This window comes from Aptenodytes forsteri, unplaced genomic scaffold (genome assembly GCF_000699145.1).
Source record: "Aptenodytes forsteri isolate BGI_AS27 unplaced genomic scaffold, ASM69914v1 Scaffold2, whole genome shotgun sequence".
NCBI lineage: Eukaryota > Metazoa > Chordata > Aves > Sphenisciformes > Spheniscidae > Aptenodytes > Aptenodytes forsteri.
The window spans coordinates 29,986-50,973 of NW_008795695.1; the positions used below are offsets into that span (position 1 = coordinate 29,986).

Here is a 20,988-nt window from a genome sequence, read left to right on the forward strand (position 1 = left end):
TTTTTTGTTTCCCCCCCCCCCCAATTTTTACTTAATGAAAAGATGTCAATCTTTTACTTTTTTATGGAAAAAAAATCCTCATTTGATCAAATCAAACTCTTTACCAGAAAGTTTAATTACACCAAAATATTTTTTGAATATGAAGGGTATTTTGATAATTTTAAAACAGAAATGCAGTTCAAAATAAAATTATATTTAGTGCTTCAGAGTTATCAAAACAATGCTCAGTTGAAATGTTTTTCGGTCTTTAATTTTGAATGCTTAAACATTTTCACTTCACAGGGGACAGAATTTGTCTCTGAGTGAGAAAATGTTCTGACACTAAATTGTTGGAGAGTAGAAAAGTTTCCTTACTCATTTTCAGCTGAATCATGTTTGCAATAACTTAGAAGAGGTGGAACATGCTTCATTTTTGAAGAATACATTAGTATGAATGTATGCAGATGAAGTGGTCCTACTTAGTAACAAAATTTTGTATTTTGAAACGTATCAGATGAAATCTAACATTACTCCATAAACTCGCTGTAAAAGCTTCTATGGTATTTTTTAATACTGTTGTATTCTGGGTTTCTTCATGTGTTTTTTTTATAAAATGAGTGTTTACAGAAAAGTGTTGGGTTTTTTCTATGATGTCTTTTGTTTTAGTGTAACCCAGGTAAAACCCATTTGACGTGGGTCATTGTTACTGCCAAGGTTTCACTCCCCCTTTAGATCTCAGGCTTGAGACGTGACTAATACAAACCCATTAAGATATTTCTTCCATCAGTGACCTCTTCCAATCATCCTCCTTTAGACTTTATAGACAGTTCCTTGCAGAATGTTTGCCTTAAGATCTTTATATAACATTCTCAGTGAGAAAATGAAAACATATAATGCTTTCTTTACCATCCCTTTTTCCTGTATTGTGTAAAGAAATACTGTTATATTTTTTCATTGTACATAGGATTTCTGAATCTGTAGTATACCATTTTATTTTGTTTAAATATGTATATAAAAATATAGGATTTGTGTGGCAGTTTTTCCTACTTCTAAGTAATTCTCTGAAAAATTAAATGTCTGCTAGCAATTGCTTTTTGTTTCTGGCCTACCCCAATAAACAGGGTTTAATTGCATAGTTATCCATGTTGGTTTTCTAATGGTAGAACTTCTTCTGATGTAAGAATAGAAACTCTGTCTGTGGCTTTTGATATTTATAATCAGTTCTCCCAAACTTCCTTTTTAATGATAATGCATATGATTAGTACTTAAAAATATTGATGCAGAACGTTCTCCTAAGTTTTCAAGTTCTCCACACGCTGTGTGTTTAAACCTGTATAAATAGTATCCTACCCACGTGTTTAGTCCTGAAACAAAATGTGTGTTAGTAGAGGATGGGAGCCCAAATTTCTGATAGTTAAACGTCAAGAAGTTACCTGCTACTGCCAGGTATTTCAACATGAAGGAATTTGAAATATTGGACAGGATATTTTTCTGCCTGCTTTGGAGCTTTATTTTGTGTGTATGTTGTATTGAAACTTGGCTAGTGTGTGAAGCTACTGTGTTAAGTCATTTGTTTCAAGTCTACATTTAGTGTTAGCAAACAATCTGATCACCTCCCTATTTTGAGAGATAAATTATGGAACATATTAACATTTGTCACCATTCTTCTAATTATTTTTCTTGTTGTTGCTCTTGTTCATGCTGTATAGTTCCAGTGAATAAAATCTAATGAACATAACAGATGATGTTCATTAAAATCTAATGTGCTTGCAAAGCTGGAAAAGTAAACACTTCTGATGACCTCTAAAGTCGATCTAAAATATTCAGCGAGGACTCCGTCCTGCCCTGTAGGAGACTAATACTATTCATATCGAAGTATTATTTTCTTTAGAAATCCTACAATTTGATTTTTGTTGGAAGACATTTTCCGTTCTCACTTAGTGTTTCCAAAATCATACGTGTTTATTAAACTTTCTGTAGAACTTGTTTTATTCATGTATTTGCATTTTAACCATGTATTAAAGGTACCTTTTTTACCTTATGAGATTTTAGAAGATTCTTTTAAGTGTCTGAAATCTTACACTGCTTTTGGACTGCAAATGCTTAAAGACGTCTCTCTAGGGATTGGATAAACCTTCTCCCAGGGAGATGTAGCACAGGATTGGGACTGCTTTTGAAGTAAAGGTCTGCCTGGGATTTTGGCAAGCTTAGCTGGGGAGAGACAGGAACAACTTTACTGTCTGTCTGTTTGGTTGGTCTGTTGTGTGGGTTTTTTTGTTTGGTTTTTTTTTTTTAAATGTAGTTCAGACTTTTTAGAAGGGTGGAGTGTGGAATTGTTAAAAAATAATTTTGTAGGCAAAAGACCATGGGACATGAATTATCCTGTTACTGTCTGTGACGTTTAAGAGTTAAAAGCTAGAAAGAATAATGTCTATTTTTAAAATTACTTAGGCAATTAAATTGGAATACACGCGTCTGCTAAAATTAGCCCAGGAAGATCCACCACCTGAATGTGATTACCGTTTGCGTCATGCAATTGTTTACTTCATCCAAAACCAGGCACCAAAGAAGATAATTGAGAGAACGTTACTGGAACAGTTTGGAGATCACAATCTTAGCTTTGATGAAAGGTAATAAGATCTGCATGTGTCATTTCCTGTGCTCACAAACGTTTTCTGATGGGTGGAGACACCCCTTTGTATTCAGATAGTGCACGTAATAGAGGGAAGGCTAGTGTGTTTGTTTGGCTTTATCTTCTAGTTAAGAGCTTGCAGGTATATTTTTGTAAAAAATATCATCTTTATAAAGATCTCTGTAAAAAGAGTAAACAAGAAGTTGGCTTTCTGTCGTTATGAAATAAAGATAAATACTCAGCGTTGCTCATAATTTTGCACGTAGATTTCTGTACCTTCTTTCAAAACACTGTGTAAGGCTGTATAGTTTGCATTCTTTACTGCCCTGAAAGCCAGCAGTAGACAGCAAAGCCTTGCAAGCTATATGGGTAACTTACTTGAATGCAAGACAACGTTTCTTTTCCACTTGAAATTCCATATATTTACTTATTTAAAGAATTAAATAAATGGAAAGGTAGAGAACATTAGTCTGATTTCTGCATAGTGAATGATCCTCTAGTGTTACTTTTGCAAAGTAAATACCGAGGAGTTTCAAGCCATCTGAACTTTGAATTAAAAAGAGAGACTAAGCAATGTGGCAATTTAGCAAAATAAAACAAGAAGTAATTGTTAAACAGCACAGGCCTCCCTCACATGTACTTCTAAAGTATGCCCTCTCCTGCTGATTATACCATGCATAATAACAAGCACATTTTCCACAGTGTTTTCATACTGTTTTGCATAAGGCTGTAACTTATACTGTTTGAGGCTGCTGTCTTTGTATGGATAATATCCTTTGTGAATTTCCAGTAATCTTCCATGATTTCTTGTTGCTTTTTGTAAGGTGCCGTAACATAATGAAGGTTGCTCAAGCTAAACTTGAAATGATAAAGCCAGATGAAGTAAACATGGAGGAATACGAGGTCAGTATTTTTTATGCTTTAAATTAAACTGTGACGTGAAATAGTTATCAGTAAGCTGACTTTTATCTTCACAAATTTCTTCTTGTCTTACACTAAGAAGTTAAAACTGGTTATTGGAAGACCATTTATTTGTAGGAATGCTGCTCTGACCAGGTGATCTAAAGCTGGTTTGATCACTGTAATTCCAGTGATTTAAGCCATAAATAAATGTCAAGTTTGACATTTGTTCTTACTCCTTAATGTGTCTCAACGTCAAACAGTATTTCATAATTTATCACCATATGAGTCAACTGGCTTTTTCTAGTCAAAAACACCTAGCAGTGAAGGAGTGAGACTGGTCTAAGCCTAGCCTTACACATCTTGAGAACTGGCTCACAGGCACAGTCACATTTGTGCTTTTCCTCCAGCTGTCTCTGCAGCCATTCCCATTTTCTTATGAGCACCAAATTTTTTTGTTTGCTGAGACCATATGTAACCAGTTTATGCATTTAATTTTTCCTCCTGCACTATTTAGAAAAACTCGGAAGGAAGAGCAAATCTCGGACATTAAATAATTGTGACTAATATTTGCCAAAATAATTCATCTCATATTTAACGCTAAGTCTGTAGCTAGTTTTACAACATCAGTTTCAACTCGGTGTAATACTGTTCATAAAGGCCTCTTAACAGGGGATATCTATGTCCTGGGCAGATTCCAGTGCACCACTTAAACCACTTAAACAAACCCGAAGTTTGTTCGGGAGGACTATGGGAGTAAGCTTCCTCTCAGCAAACCAAATGAAAAATATTTACTTGTCATTTCTCATTACCACGTTTAGGACCTACAGTAGATGCCTACTACATTACAGCATAACATCCCTGACCTGTGAGGGGAAAGGACTCTCACAGTGGGATTTCTGTTGCATTTTTTAGGCTGTGCAAGGCTCAATGTCTTACCATTTTCTGAATGGCATTGCACAGGTAGAATAAACAATTCTGGACTTAACTTTAAGAGGGAGGGAGTGGGGTGTCTTTTATTCCCCTGCAGACAGAGCCACTTTTTTAGCTCCTGAAGCAGATAGTTGGTGGTTTCTCCAAAGGTTGTATCAGTATTTGTTCTCTGTAGTGAGTTGGCATTTCATGGACCCTTTCTCATGCTCTTTGTGTTGAATCTGTAAGTGGCTATATATTATGGTATGCTGTCCCCTATTTTATCTTTAATAAGCAATTGAAAGTTGGCTACTAACCAACTGCAGTAAAAGCACCTTTTTCACTTAGAATATTTACCTGTAAAGTGTACCAGTAGTCACTTCATATAAATGATGATGCAGTAAGATAAATGTTTTACTCCAGTATAAATATCTCCACAATCTGAATTGTATGTTTGTTTTCTTTGTCACTTCCCATGTCATGTGTTCAAGCTTTTTCTATGTCATTCTTATATTGAAAGTTAAGCTTAATATTAGTGTATGAAAAAGCTTTCTAACACTTTCTGAGTAAATAACTGAGTGTAATGTAGGGAAGAAAAAAAGGCTATTAGCTTCTCAACTCTTTTTGAGAAGAAAAAGGGGATCTCCTATAATACTGACACTGATTGTCCAGAGATGCTTGGTGTTCCTTTCAAATGGTAATGCATTCTGTAAAAATAATCTCATTTAGAAATATTTTAGGTATTTAAGAATTTTCTTTTTATTGAGGGAGGGGGGATGCAGGCGGACTTTTCCCACATGCAAGCTTACTAGGAGTCCTTAGCACTTACTGTGAGTATTCAGCACTAAGTAACGTGTGTGTGTAGTAAATTGTATTTTATGTTTGTGGATGAAATTCTATATACCCTTTCTTATATGCAGAGATGGCATCAAGACTATAGAAATTTCAGGGAAACCACCATGTTTCTCATGGTAGGATTGGAGTTTTTCCAAAAAAAGAGGTAAGTGGTAGTATAGAACTTGAATGTGGTAGAGCAATTTGAAGGCAAAATGTAATATTGATAAGTAAAGCTATTTTTAAAATTAAGTATTGTTTAATGTATTCTTCACTTTATTTAAGCATTTATTCAGTCCATTAATGTCTTCTGTCTTGCATCTACCTTAGTTTCCCACAGCTTCCTATTCTTAATCTCCATTTCTTCTTTTCTTATCAAGCCACGTACTCTTTTCAGAGCACCCTCCACCTGTATTCCTCCTTCTCTCCTAATCTAAGTGCTCTGGGTATCCTTCAGACATAAACCCCTTTCCTCTCTGGCACCACATGTACACATACATTTATCTGCTTTCATCAGCAATCACAATTAATCAAGTCCCCGTCTTACCCATCTTTTTATTGGGTCTTCCCACAGAAGCAATTTTGCATTCTGCATTTGTCTGAGCCAAAATTCTACCTGTGATGGGCTTTAAAGGTCAGGGAAAACGAACATATTTAAGGAAACTATCATGCGTAACTGTCATAGTTGTAGCTGATTCTTCTTAGCTCCATGAGGCAGTGGTGATTCATTCCCTTCTCTCTTCCAACCAAGTCAGGAATTGTGGCTATATAAAATTGGTGACATTTATGTACTTAATGCACTACAGCTAAAACTTATACTCTGATCTACTACATGCAACAAGGATGGTGATGACAGTATAAATGCCTCAAAACATTCTGCAGAAGAGAGTCTTTGAAACAGAATTGTTCAAAACTGCCTCTTCCTCCCATGCCCAGCCAAAGGAACAAAACGATTAGCTGCAAAATATCCAGTGACTGACATCCCTTGTGTGAAAATTGAGCTATCACATGATACAAATTTTTGACTGTGAAAACAGTTCTGTAATCAATCACTGATTTTTCCTGTATAACACAGGTAGGGGAATTGTAGTGGGAATCAAACTCTATTTCTTGTGTGTATGTTGTCTAGTAAATTGCTTCATATTTCTTTCTTGTCTTACATGCTCCCAAACAAGAAAGGCCCCAAACAAAACAGGAAAATTGATTGGAAAAGACACTGCCTTGTCTTTGTAACAAGCTACGTCTTTGTATAGTGGCTAAAACAATGAGCCCGTAGTCCTGTTTTGTCTTCTGGTTGCTAGTGTGTAATAAATAGTACATTCATTAATAATCCAAATTGCAATATGCTACTTTGTCAGTCTTGAACAGCTTATGTACAAAGGTTGGTCAGAAGATTGCCTGGCCTATTTGAAAAATAAACAGTCTGGTATTGCTCGATCCCTTAAGGAGGCAAAAATGTCACAGGCATCGGTGTGGTATATAGGAACCCTCCTTGTTGCCCCTGGACTTCATGCATGCTCTAAGCATGCGGGCAGGAATGGAAGATCTTCAAGTGCCTTGGCACTGGGACTCCAGGATGGCACCTTCAACTGCAAAATACCAGTGTTTTCACTAATCCACTTCTTACCATCATATATTCTGATTATGCCACGGGGGAGGGAGGGAAGCACAGGTTTCTGCTCTGTGCTGAACAGAATTTTTGGTACAGTTTTCCATTATTTACATTAATTTGCAAAATTAGGGTGAGGCATTTGTTACCAAACATCTTTGTAATTTAGAAAACAAGCCTATAATGACCAGTCTTAGACTCTGATAATATCGTATTTTTTATTTCTGACTCATCTAACATCCAAACAAGTGTAGCATTCATTTGCTTTGGCAAGAAATGCAATTTCATAAATGCTTGGGCATTATGTAATGTCAACAAAGACAGTAAGACTAGGGTTAAGCATGCTTAGAGGATGGGCGAGGATCTGGGTATCCATTGACCTACTCTAAAGGCATCTATTGTACTTACGCACTCGTGTTTCAGCTGCAGGTTCCCAAAGGACTGAGAGATTTACTGAGAATCACATCTGGTACACTCTAGAGGGCAGTACTACCGTCCTTATTCTGAAAACGAGACTAAATTGATGAACTCTTCCAACTCCCTTATTAACACCGAAATCATAAAAATGTAACTTTAAAAATATTTATGAAAATATACTTTCATAATTGAAATATGACCTTCAGCAGCAGGACTCTTTTGAGGCTTTTTTCAGAAACCCATCTCCCTCAGTCGACCAACTTTTCTTAGTTTAATAACACTATTTGGTACCTAGCAGCACTCAATCTCTAGATGGAGCCAAAAATCGGCCTTTATCCAGGCAGTCTCTGATTTTCTTAAATAATTGTGCTGCATTGAACAAACACAAAATCAACATTAAAGAAGTAGTTTGGTGTATCTTTTTGTTCTCTGTGTAGCTTGCTTTTATAGGTCTTGGTGCTGGAGTGCGGAACATACAAGACCGCGTTTGAAGGTGCAAAGGAAACAAGTTTCTTAGTACTACTGAAAAATCACCTTATGCTGAGCACTGGAAAGTCATGCCTACTTTCAGTGTTCACTCATGATCCCTTATGGTGGTTGGCAAGGCCCTCTTTTCACTGCAAGTGGAGAATTAAAGGGTCTTTCAGGCATATCTTCTCTGACTGTACTATAGAGTAGGAACCTGCTGTGGGTGAGACAAATGCAGCCAGCTAATGAACCTTGGCAGGAGTTTCACCTGCAGCTTGCTCTTGCGGTAGTAACTGAAGAGTGAACAAACCATAGACCTTAGCAGTTGCCTTTCAAGTTTCTTGGAAAGCCAATACAGTTTTTCAGTTTTAACTGAAATGCCTTTTTCAAAGCAGTGCTAAAATTTAGCCAACCTGTGATTTCTGCATCTTTTCCAAAGCCTAGACCCAGTGAGCTCCATAATTCATAATTCTGTGAGCAGCCTCAGTGGTTTTTAGGCTTAGGCTTCATAGGCTGGAGCTTATATACACTTCAGGTGTGAAAAGGCAGAATCTGTTTGCTAATTTACGCTGTAATCGTATTCCTCAGACTCTCAAGATATAGAAGGACTCTGAGCTTGGATGTACAGTAATGATTTAAAATAGCTTACATTGCTGTTAGATGGCACTACAGTTGTTTCAGGGAAAGGTCACACAACTGTTGGAAGGAGCAGGAAGAGAGGGACTGGGAATAAGGCCACTACCAGCAGCAAGTTTTTAATTTGGATCAACTGAGTTGTTGACGCTGCAATTTCAACCTGCAGTTTCACAAATAACTGAACTAAGAACGGAAAGGGAGAGAAGGTCCTGTTCCTCTGGCTTTATATCCAGCAATTCCAGTTCCTTGCAATCATCATCTCCCCTTTCCTTCTACATTAAGTTTTCTGCTGTCTGGTCAGTTGTGTTGGTCATCAGTGGTGTGAAGAGTTTTCATGAGCAGGAGAAATGGACTTGAGGAGAGGGTAATAGACTTCTTTTAATGAAAGCATAGCTTTGTATTTTGAGGACAAAAAGGTGGAGAACAGTGACTGTACTTGTAATATATTAATTACTTAAGCAATAAATATTTAGAATTGCAAGAGGCTATGAGCAGATCTCATGGTGGAAGAAATAATTTCACAGTAGATTCTGAAATTATGGTGTCGGGCTTCATCTTGTTCTTCTAAACAGGGATATTAGAAGGTAAAGCTTTAAGGAACTATGCTAGTTCAAGAAGCCTTTTCCCTTCTTTTTATGTTGTCTCATTGGGAGGCATTACTGTAAGTCTTGAGTTTGTCTACTTTGGAAAATTCTGACATGTATTTTTCAGGTATGCCCTGTGTGTGCTCACACATAATTTTTAGCCATTTTTAGTAGTTTGTGCACTCACTCACTCCTAGTGAGAACAGGAGGTCATGGTTAAGGTTTAAACTACCAAAACCAAACCACAAGGTACTGTTCTCTAACCACTCCGTTAGGAAATTTCTCTTCCTAGATTTTTTTAGTTTGAACAAAAATGAGATTTCTAGCTGCTTGTTTTTAGGGTAGCTGCCTGAACTGCTTTCAGTGGCTGTCTGTCATAGCTGGGTTTCTGTAAGTCAGAGAATTAACAATTTAAGGTGTCTGCTGGAAATGGTATGCAACAGTGTGAGGGGAGATTGTTAATCTGTGTGTGAAGGGACCTCTGTTGGTTATTAACTGTTAGGTTCTTAGGTCCTCTGTTACTTGTCCTATACCAATTAGGCTTGTATTTATCTTCTGCATTTAGATTAAAGACAGAAATATCAACAGTCTAGCATCACTTCTGCTTTTGAAATGTTGTTGTGGCTTCTTCCATCGCTTCAGACTTCGATAGTTTGGAAGAACTTGCAGTTAGTGAGGCTAAAAATTCACAATTTATTTTTTAGAAATAAGGTGACAGCTTTAAATCTTATTTGCTAAGGTGTAGAATGCTATCGAGCTATATATGGCAACAGAAGATCAAACCTAATGTGACGTAAATGCACGCAGGAAAAATTAACTTTTCATGTATACTCAAGGCTAATCCAAAGCTATTTTGGAAGTGAGTGAAATTATATCCATTGGTTTCAGCGAGCTTTGGATCAGACTTCATGTGCAAGTGATCTACCCTGATAATAAAATAAATTGTTCTAATGTGCATAAAAGATGAAATTGTGTGGTAGAAAAAACATTATGAAGAGATTGGCGGGGAGGGGTGGACTTATAGACAAACAGGCAGGTGAAGTTACCTGTCCTTTGAAGAGCACAGTAGTTAGCTTGAAAGAGGTGGGACCCGGATGTTGCATCTAATGTTTTTGTTTCTTTACTTCAGCTATATGGAAGCCTTGCTCTACCTTATCTATGCTTACCAGAATAATAAAGAACTCTTGTCCAAAGGCCCGTACAGAGGGCATGATGAAGAGCTGATATCTCACTACAGACGAGAATGTTTGCTAGTAAGTGAAGGGTGAAGTATGTTTCAAAAAGCTGAACTTGCTGCATAGCTTTTAACAAAATTAATTAGTAGGAAAGTGTTGCCATCCTGTAGAACAAAACCAGCCAAAACCCCCTTTCATTAACAAGTTAATACTTAGACTTGGGTAAGGAAAAAAAGCAAAAGTAAGAAGGAAAACATTCTTCCCATTTTTTTTTTTGAATAATCAATCATCATCTTTATGATTGTAAATAGCATGCTCACTGCCATCATGTTGGGGCTGGGTAGGAACAACAGTTGACAGTGCTGGTGAGCAGACTCACCCTGTTGCTACAGTTTGGCAGGGAGACAAATATTGGAAAAGGCAGCAGCAGGAAACAAGAGCTTTTCCTTGATTATCTCACTTTTGGCAATAGCGAGAAAACAAAAGCAGGTGATAGGACCTCAGTCTTAAAAAGAACAGCTGCAAAGGTTGAGTTGGCAGGTATCAAATGAAGTGGCACAAGATCAAGTGGTTTAATAGCGTGTATGTATCCTTGCTGTAAATGTTAAAGCGCAACTATGGTCCATACAAATTACCAGGTAGCTTTGTAGGAAGACTGTGCTTTAAACCAAACAGAAACTGATGCATGGTAGAATGTGAAATGCTGTATACTTAAAGGCTTTCCTTTTTTGTGGTGGTTTATGAAGAAACTAAATGAACATGCTGCAGCACTGTTTGAATCGGGAGATGATCAGGAAGTAAATAATGGCCTGATCATTATGAATGAGCTTATTGTCCCGTGTTTGCCATTACTACTGGTGGATGAAATGGAAGAAAAAGATATTGTTGCTGTGGAAGATATGAGAAACCGTTGGTGTTCCTATCTTGGACAAGAAATGGAACGTAAGTCATTTATTCATTAAGGTAAAAGGCCCTTGTGCACCTTTTTTATAAAAGCGATGTTTTCAATGTCTTGAATTGAACCTGTATCTTTTGTGTCTTCTTGGTAATGTATTTTGAGCTACCCTGACTTTTGAATAGTCCCATACATATTTAAATAAACAGTTTTTCTATATATTGCACTGGGGCATTAGGTCTTAAAGGAAACGTACTTTTTGAACGGAAAACCATTTGTGGTGTTAGAGCATCTGAAGGGGCATTTATATTAACATCTTACTAGGAATTGGTATGTCCTAGTTATTGCTGGCAGACCTGAAGAAAGTGGATTATACCAAATGAAAACTCCTCCTCTTCCCACCCATCAGTAAAAAAAAAAGTCAACGTTGGGCAGAAAAAGGAGAATTCCACATGCAGATGTAAATGCTTATGTTTGTTTTTCTTGTTTTATTTGCAGCTAACTTGCAAGAAAAGCTGACAGATTTCCTGCCAAAACTGCTAGATTGTTCTACAGAGATTAAAGGTTTCAATGACCCGCCAAAGTTACCCTCCTACTCCACACACGAACTGTGTGAAAGATACGCCCGAATCATGCTGTCACTCAGTCGAACTCCAGCCGATGGAAGATAAATTCTGCAACCTTCCTAAGCACATTGTATAAACTTTTTTAGTTCTTAAACCTTGCCTTCCTGTCACAGGGTTTGCTTGTTGCTGCTATAGTTTTTAACTTTTTTTATTTTAATAACTGCAAAAGAGAAATGACTGTACAAACTTTAGCCAGACTGCAAACGAAGCTGAGAATCGCATGGCGCTCAGTCGTTTCAACCAGAATTGATGCAACATGCAAGTCTGATCATTATGGCAAAACTGCTTTTTGCCACTTATCTGTTACAGTATTACTTTGCTTTTATCTTAAGATCCTTTACTTTATCAACAGCTGTCTGGATCATTTTGTGACTGCAACTACTTTAAGTGTCCAGTGCTGTGTAAATACATGGTACTTGGTAGCTTGTAAATGAAATGAAAGAATAAAGTTTTATTTATGGCTACTTCTGTGTTTGCAAGCAGATACCTTGTATATTAGTGTAAAAAATGGGTATTTTTAGAAGAGATACAATATATTGATGGGTTACTCAATTTTCTAGACAAGGTTCTTCAGGATTTGTGCCAGTTTAGTTACAGGTAGTCGGAGATGACTGTATATGAATATATTGAAAAACTGTCACAGTATTATACACTATGGTTTTTTTGTATATTCTTTACTGATCTGTATGATACTGCACCTGAACACTTGTGTGTGTGTGTGTGGCCATGCCAAGTCTTTTCTGATAGCAGGGACTGGCTTCTGAAGCAAAACAATAATGGCACCTTCCTTCTATTCTTAGAAAAAAAAATTAGGAAAATTATCTAAAAGTATTTTCAGTAGAAATATATTACATTCTCTGAGCAAAATTTCTAGAAATTGATTTAAGAAGAGAAAATAAAGGTTTTTTTAAAAAGTGGAATTTGTGAAGCTTAAGAACTAATCCATTTTTTTAAATTGGTATTTTAGTCATGTAAATGACCAGAAATAAAACTTTACATTAATTCCTTACTTGAAATGGGTTGCTATTGTTGCAACAAAATATTGCGGAAATTTATCTGTCCTAATTAAATTTCTATTGGAAGTGAAAGAAAAGATCTATAGGGCTTGTTTTGTAGAACTGAAATACTGTCTGGTTTTAATGAAGAAACAATTATTTTGTGGAAGAAGAAATTTAATGCGTCCTTAGGTAATCTTGTTACCTGACACTATTTTGATTCTTGCTCTTTATAGAGAACTTTCTGTGTTAGAACAGTAAAATATGTGAATATTTGTTCGTATGTTTTTATTGGAGCGGCACTCAACTTTTCATTACAGGCTTTCAAGTGGTGTTTATTCAAATATCTACTAATAAAAGAACACAGAGGGAGGGAAGGAGTGATGCAGTTCAGACCACCTAGAAATGGAGTGGGCATAAACATAGGCATCTCATGCAAGAAGAGACAGAGTTCAATCTTAGTAGGTATCAGTCTTGAAAGTTGTTCACTCTTGAGAGATACTGGAGCATAACATACAGTGAATAGAGTGTGGCCTTCAATTCAAGATCTTTTTAGGGATGTTTTCCTCTTCTGTTTTTAATATTGGAGTGCCTCATACTTTGTCAAACTACCCATTTATTTTATCAATTTTTTTTTTTTTTTAAATTTTAAACCTCTCACCCCCCCCTGCCACAAAATGGCAATTTTCTTTTTTAAATATGAACTCCTCCAAGTGCAATACTACTCAGGAGCCTTTTTTTAGGTCTGAAACTATTGATGTGTGAAATACCACCTTTCAAGGAAAAAGATATACATATTATGAAAAGGGTGAAGATGCATTTTAAAAGATTTCATATTTTGCATCTGTTGCACTTTGATTTGAAACTCAACAATATGCTTACTTAGCACTGTATTTTTAAACAAGGCCTCCAAGTGCAATACTACTCAGGAGCCTTTTTTTAGGTCTGAAACTATTGATGTGTGAAATACCACCTTTCAAGGAAAAAGATATACATATTATGAAAAGGGTGAAGATGCATTTTAAAAGATTTCATATTTTGCATCTGTTGCACTTTGATTTGAAACTCAACAATATGCTTACTTAGCACTGTATTTTTAAACAAGGTTTTGAACAGGTTATACTTCTCGTTTGCCGTTTTCAATGATGGTAAAAACAACTAAAAGTGAAAGAGCAATTTTATTTCTTTGCTAACAGGATTTGAATGTTTGTGAAAACTTTTAAGGAAAGCTCCCCTCTAACCCTGCAGGAGCCAGTTATCCTCATCATCTGTGTAATCTTCCATGACAAACACAGGGGAAAAGGCACTCTTTCTAAGGTAAAAGAGGAAGAAAGTATTTCACTTGGGAAGAATAACTAAGGTATTTACATTAAAAGGAAGCAAGCAAGGATGAGATTATTTGTTCTTTTTGTTTCAGTTTTTTTCAGTTCCTTAAAGTATGAAAATAATCCGTTGTAGTTTGTAGTACTGAAGATAAATATGTATTCATTTGCAATGACTTGGAATTTTTGAGTTGAATTGAGGTCTGTCTAGTAGAGCAGAAATAACTATATATGTATTTTACTATTTCAATATCTTTTAAATACCTTGTATGAATTTAAACCTTCAGTTAAATCATTAATCATCAAAATATAAATCATATTTTGTCTTAAAAACCTTGCTTTTTTCACTGCAATAAGATAGCTGATAGCTTGGATTCACGATGCCTAGCACAAAACCTATTAGAAGTAACCGTGTAAGGTAGTAAAGCATACAGTTCATTTGGCTACCTCATAATCTGTGGCTGAATTGCATAAGTAGATATTTCTCTTCAGTATGGGAATTGTGAGATTTTTATCAGGCTTTTTTCAGTTTATAGAACACAAAAAGATTAAGGGAATTTAACCCAAATTCATTTACTAAATCACCTGCACCATCAATTAAATGCAAGGGTTTTTTTTTCCAGATGTTGCTTCATACCGTGGAGGACCCTGAAGGCACTGCAGTCTTTCAGTTATGTACCCGACATAAACAGCAGCACACAGGAAACGGTCTGATACTGTCCAACAAACATAAAGGTCCATAAAGAGAGACAATGGTGGTTGTTTATATTCTTCATTTTGTGCTGTTTCCTTTTCTCAAAATCCAGCAAGTCCAAATGTCTGTGGGACGCCTTATATAAACACAAATTAAGAACGTTATGAAAAAGTGCACCACTCTAAGTGTATAATAAATCACCTCATCTATGCAGCATTTTCCAACATAAATACGTACGTTATTTTTTTTTTTAAAATATATTCTGGTTTTGTGTCTAGAAGGATGCAAGAAAAATGGGTATCAGTGATGGCACTGAGAGGAAGGTGGTTGCATCTTTCCGTTACTTGCTTCTGGAGAGGATATTAATACAGATACAGAAAAGCTCTTATCCAAAGAGGTCTTTTAGCAAAATGCAGTAGGTATAATTCAAAAGGGGAGTGATTCTTTCAAGTGAAACGGAATTCTTTTTCATGTGACTGGTATCCAGTTTTCCTTATGTATTGTGTCCTTGAAGATCTTTTAAAATCCTGGGCTTGATGGATAAGCTCTGAACTGAAAACACTCTTAATTCCCAAGGAGCATCTTTCTTTGTAGGCAGACTAATGGTCTCGGTATTCCCCCATTTGAGTTTCCATCAGCAGAACATTCCTGCTTGGTTCAGCTCTTCTATTTCAGTTTTGATCCTTACGGGAGTGAAGCCACAAAACTTTTGCAGACATCTGTATTTCTTACAGCTCCGGCCATGGCTACCGTACACACGTGTGTTCCAACTTTATTGTCATGCCCTTAAAATCTTGGACTTGGCTATGAACTCTTCTTCACTGTGAATTTCAGATCCTCACTGTAAGTAGCAGGAAGACACTCGCTTCTCAGAAACACCTTCTTGAGGCAGCACTTTGAAAGAACAGCTTGACTTGCTTTCTGGGTGGTTAGGATCAACCCACATCCCAAATTCTCACAGTCTGGGAAATGTATAGCAAGAAAGGCTTCAGAATGGCGTTCTCTGGATGGATTCATCATGAGTGTTAAGGATATGGTCATCCTTCATCTCTCCATGCATATCTTAATTGAAGTACCTCTCAAACAAAGGTTTGGGCTCCATCGTACTTTCACTCACTCTTTTTATTTTTTATTTCCCCCCTGCCCTGTTCCCCATTTAAGTCACTCAAGTATCCACTTTCCAGGCTTTCTAGTTTGTTTAGTTTTTGCTTCACCATCAGCTGGTCTAACCACCGTGTCTTTGCTACCATGTAGAGCTAGTGATACGGAACCAGGATTATTCTGCTTCCATCTGGTTGGTGTGGGCTTCAATTTTCACCTCTATGGGCTCCTGAGTGCTTTTCTTGGAACCGCTCTGGTGTGTATGCCCATGCAGGATCTGTGGGTCAAATAACACCATCTACACACATGCTGTCTGGCAACTCAGTTGCCTTTCCTGAAATAGGAAAGGTATGGACAGTTAGTTCAAGCTGCAGATTTTTTTCTGTACAGTCTCTTTGCACATTTAAAAAAAAAAAGTGAATCATTTGTTGGGAGACTGACTTAACTGAGCACTCTCTGAACTGAGCACTTCAGAAGCATGAGGGGTGTCTCGTGCACTGTATCTCAGCACTATCTCTCCAGGTTTATGAAGATTGTAGAGGCTGTTCCTGATGTTGAATAATCTTCACTTCAGTTTATCCTGATCCTCATGCTTTGTCTTGAATTATTAAAACTGCAGTCAAACATAAATTTTGGCAAAAAGCAGCTGTGTCTTGGTGTGCTGATTTAAGTTGGTATCTGTGCAGTCCCTACCCATACCTGTGTTTTGTGTCTAGGTGTTTCCTATCACTTTGTGGGACTGAATCTTCTTTATTATCTGTATTAAAGTTATCTGAACCCATTTGTATTTCATGGACATGCAGGCACCAGGGAGAGAGCAATAATTCCTGTAGATTTCCTTCAAGAAACAAAACTTGTATTTTGTCTGTGACCTTAATCTGTAACAGTGAAATTTTTAAGTGAACTGTGGACTAAGGGCTTGGAAAACCTGTGGGAGTTTTGGGAAGGGTTGCCTTTTTTTTAAATCATAGACAATACAGAATCATAAGATGGAGGGAAATACTACATAAATACAGTAATTTTTTATATGGATTAGGAAAAAAACATTTTTTTAAAGTAAGAAGTTTTAAGCAAAACAAGTCAGTGTTAAGTAATGCAGTTTGGAGAGAGAGGGGGAAAAAAAAACCAAACCCAAAACCACAACCCTCATGCTTTCTTAGGGAAGAGGTTGGAGAGTTAGGCTTTTCAGAGAAAGCTTGACCTATGGAACTGAAAATCTTGTAACTTTTAATAGCTCAAGGTACGGCATTCTTGTAATCTGCTTATGAAGCTCTTTTGTTTGGAAAGATTCTTTGTTTTGCATCTCATGAAGCAGATTTTTTTAAAAACAAAACCAAAAAAACCCAGACAACCAAAATACCCCTCCCTACAAAATCAAATAACGAAACCCCCATTCCTTGAGGGAGATAATACTGTTCTGAGAAGTCCAAGTTGAGTTTGGATGCTCAAAAGACTTATCTCCTCCCTTCCATGCTCACAGTCTATTTTGAACAAGTGCATTCTGCTTTGGAATACGTACAATTTCCCTTTGAATTTCTGAAGGAAAGTTTGTTACCTCCAATACCTTTGAACATGAGATTAAGACCTGTCATTGTATTTAGCACAGATGCTTGTTCCACTCTCAGCTGATGGTGATTTTAGTTCTGTGGTTGTTGCAAGGTGCTTGAACAGATGATTTCTTGCTTCAGTGTCCATCTGTAGGATGCAGTCGTCAATATACTTTGCATACAAAGATTTATACTGCTGTGTTTTAAGAATTGACACCCCTTCCCCTTTTTCTTGGTCCAGTTTAGTCCTCTTACTCAAATGCCTTGCATTGGGCGAGTAAAACTGTGCTGGTTTTGTTTGCCATTGTTCTTGTCTTTTCCACTGAAGACAGTGGCATCTCTGTGTTATCTGGGTTTCTTAAGAGATTTTTGTAGTGCTTTGTGCTCTGTGAAATTGTTTAACTGAAATGGAAGGTGATGGAGTTAATTACCTGCTGGTTGTAGTTGACAGAGAAGAGCCATAATGATGTTTTCTAATTAGTAAAAAAGTAAAATGAAATAATTTCTCCCTTGACACAGTGCCCCACAAGATTAGGAAAGCTGAGTATCTTTTCTAAGAAAATAGAAGCCACTAAGTAAAATCTGACAAGTGTTAAAACTGGCCATAATCCCTTAGGGAGGGCACTTCCACGGATTGCGTGTTTGTTCTGCTGTCTTTGTTCCTGGAGTAGGCATACAGCTAAAAATACTGACTCAAAAGTATTTATGATGGATTTTTATCTGCTCTGTAGTAATTTTATGGGTATTTTGCTTTATGTATGTTTGCTTTAAAGAGGCTTGTTTTGTAAATGCATCATGTCAATTCTTGGTGATAAGCGAGAAAGTATGATGAGTTCAGATGGCTATTTTCTATCAGAAGTTCAGTGAAGATGTGAAAGTTTGCACTTATCCTCAGTTATCTCTGCCCTATTAGGTGGCTAATTCCCCCTCACCCCCAGTCAAAACACTTTTGAAATTAAGTAGTGGACTCAGGGCAGACTATCATGTTCCTCTTTTTTTAGGGAGAAATCAGTTGTTTGGCAAAGAGGGTTACAAGAGGCCTGAGGTAGCTACCAAATAATGGTAAGCTTTGGCTAAGAGAGGCTTGTAATATAGCTAGTTTTAAGCTGATCTGTTTTATGTATTATTTCTGCTATTAAGACTGAATAATTTGGTTTTAAGTGGTGTGCTAAGTGTTACAAATGCTATTTACAAGTCCTCTATAAGTGCTGTACAAAGAATGTCTAAAGGGAAGTGCTGGACTATGAGTAAATGTTAAGGGCTTCTAAGTACTGTAGTCTAACATCTCTTTCCAGAGTGAAAGTATTGTGGGGTTTGATCCCAGGAGAGATCAGAAAAGAAATGAGAGGTGTTATCAACTGCAGAGGCACTCGGAGGTATGAATGGACAGAGATATTCCTTCAGGATTTCTCTAGAGGGGGAGAGTGAAGGCTGCTGTGTTCCCTCATCTTGCATTTGGTCACCCCCTGACTCTTTGCCCAGAGAAGACTCAATGCTTCTCAGCAATGTAGGCAAAGCTGGATTTGGCTATGAGAGGTGGAGTACAGTACAGTACTCCCTTCTGCTGTGAAAGAGGGAGAGGAAACGGGCGCATTTTGGACAGGAGCCCTAGGGAGCCAGGCATGCTATTTCTGGAAGTGGGAAGGATGGCAACAGTTGAGAGAAGTCCCCTCTTTTCCATAGGAGTCACTGTCGGAACCGGCCGTTCCCCTCCTTCCCCTCGTCATTGACAGGACTGCGACTCTAGGCTCGTGTGTCGGCGGAGCGGGCGCAGAGCTGTCAAGTTTGTCCACCTGCAGCCTGCTTCGTTGGCTGAGTGCCTGCTTTGCTACTCTCCTGTTTAGTGTAACACCTGCAAGCTCATTTTTACTTCTTTTTAAGTCCCTTCTGAGCCTCTCCTTTCTAGGGTACTAGCCCTGTTAGATAAGTGACGTTCTTGCTTCCTAAATAGTGAAACGGAGGATCCTATATTAAACCTGTACTCAGCTGCATCCAGCTCACTGAGTAATCTCAGCTGCACTGTAATTGACTGACTGACTCATGGCAATGTATATCCTTCCCTCAAATTTTACAGCATTCAGATGTCAATATATTACTTATATTTCAGCTCACTGATGAAGAGATCTTCGCAGGACCTGACTCCTTCCCCTCCCTTTCACTAGTGATGCTTCCCCTGGAAAGGAGTTCCCAGTAACAAGAAACCTGTATGTCATGACTCTGCAAAAACTTCTTTGGAATAAAACATAAACTTTTGGTCTTGCAGCCATTTGGGGCAGCGTTAAGAGCCACGAGATTGTAATGGGATAGCTCCTCTGGTCGTCTGTGGTCTCTCCCCGTAGGTAACGACGGAGCTCCCTGTACCACTTGGTGCAGTTAGACTTGGCACCAGCCTTTGACACCAGCACAGCGTGCTGTCATGAAATAGTTTTCGTGGTTCTCCAGAGTAATAGCAAATGTCCCAGCAGCGTGCGCAGAAGGGTTGTGTAGGAGATTATCAGGTTACGTATGGGAAGCTACTTCTACATGTTAAGTCCCTGAGTTACAAATTTCAGCATTAGTAGTAGGCCTCCTGCACCAGAGAAAGATAAACACTCAGGTTAAAACGACATCAGGCAGGCTGCAAATGAACCCAGATATGCTGAAACTGAAACTCTTGTTTTCTGAAAAAATCTTACATGGTGACAGCCTAACAATGAGGAATAGTTAACATACCTGAAGTTTCCTATTTGTTCAATTTTGACCAAGCTCTTACCTACTGTATTACAGTATTTTAAAAGTTTCTTATCTTAAATGCCCCATCTCCCTAAACTAGGAATCTGGAAGTATTCACTGGAGGGCTCGGTGACAGCATTAGTAGTACTAATTAGTAGTACTGTTTTTTTTTAACTTTCCCATCGAGCTTTTCAGCCGACCTATACAGGAAATAATTTAAAATGAATGCATTAATTTGGACAGGCTTTCTTCTTTAAGTGCATAAAACATATGTATTATTGACAATGCTTTTATATTGCAGATTTTACAGTGCCTGGGGTTTTGTCTGGACTGGGTTTGGTTTGCTTTTATGCCCGTCATACTACTTATGTTTTCTAGAGAGCGTAATGGTGTAAGTGATCACCTCAGAGTCTCTAATGACGTATTGTCTCAGGGAACAGGGTTCGCTAAGGCCTGAAGCATATCACTGCCGCCCTCTGTTAAAAACGTGAATGCTTTCTGCAGTGATGGAGACAGCTGCTTATCTGGGAAGGCTGCGGGGTTTTAATCTCCAGGGGAAAAGGATTCTGAAATATTTTAAATTTCTTCTGTCTGTATAGATTTACCGAAAGTATCGAAGCCTGGCTTTGGGCGATGAGAAACTGCGGAACAACAGCCGGAGGACGTTGCTCGCGCTCGGGGCGTAGTTCTGTAAGGCCTCAGGATGCTCTCTGCCCCTAGGCAAAAGATTTCCAGTCACAGGTAGGCAGGAGATCCCATTTCCTACACTTTGAGGCAAATTTCCCATGAGATTAATTCTTCGGCACCCCGACGTCGTCTTTAGGACGCGATGACAAACTTGCTCATGCCACCGAGAGGCGCGGGCCGCCCTTGAGCCCTGCGGCCGGGGTCGGCTGCGGTTCCCGCCGCCCGACACCGGTGAGATCCGGTTACGCGGGTGGGGGGCAGCG

The 20,988-nt window shown here is 37.9% G+C and overlaps 1 protein-coding gene across 1 annotated transcript in view; it reads left to right on the top strand.

Moving 5' to 3' along the window:
* USP25 (ubiquitin specific peptidase 25) overlaps positions 1–12,132 on the top strand; it is a 39,683-nt gene extending 27,551 nt beyond the window's left edge. The window contains 6 exon segments of the mRNA XM_009283055.2: positions 2,431–2,609; positions 3,436–3,514; positions 5,344–5,423; positions 10,101–10,224; positions 10,893–11,088; positions 11,540–12,132. Coding sequence (XP_009281330.2) covers positions 2,431–2,609; positions 3,436–3,514; positions 5,344–5,423; positions 10,101–10,224; positions 10,893–11,088; positions 11,540–11,712 — 831 coding nt within the window. The 3' untranslated portion in view covers positions 11,713–12,132.
* The last annotated feature ends 8,856 nt before the right edge of the window (positions 12,133–20,988 follow it).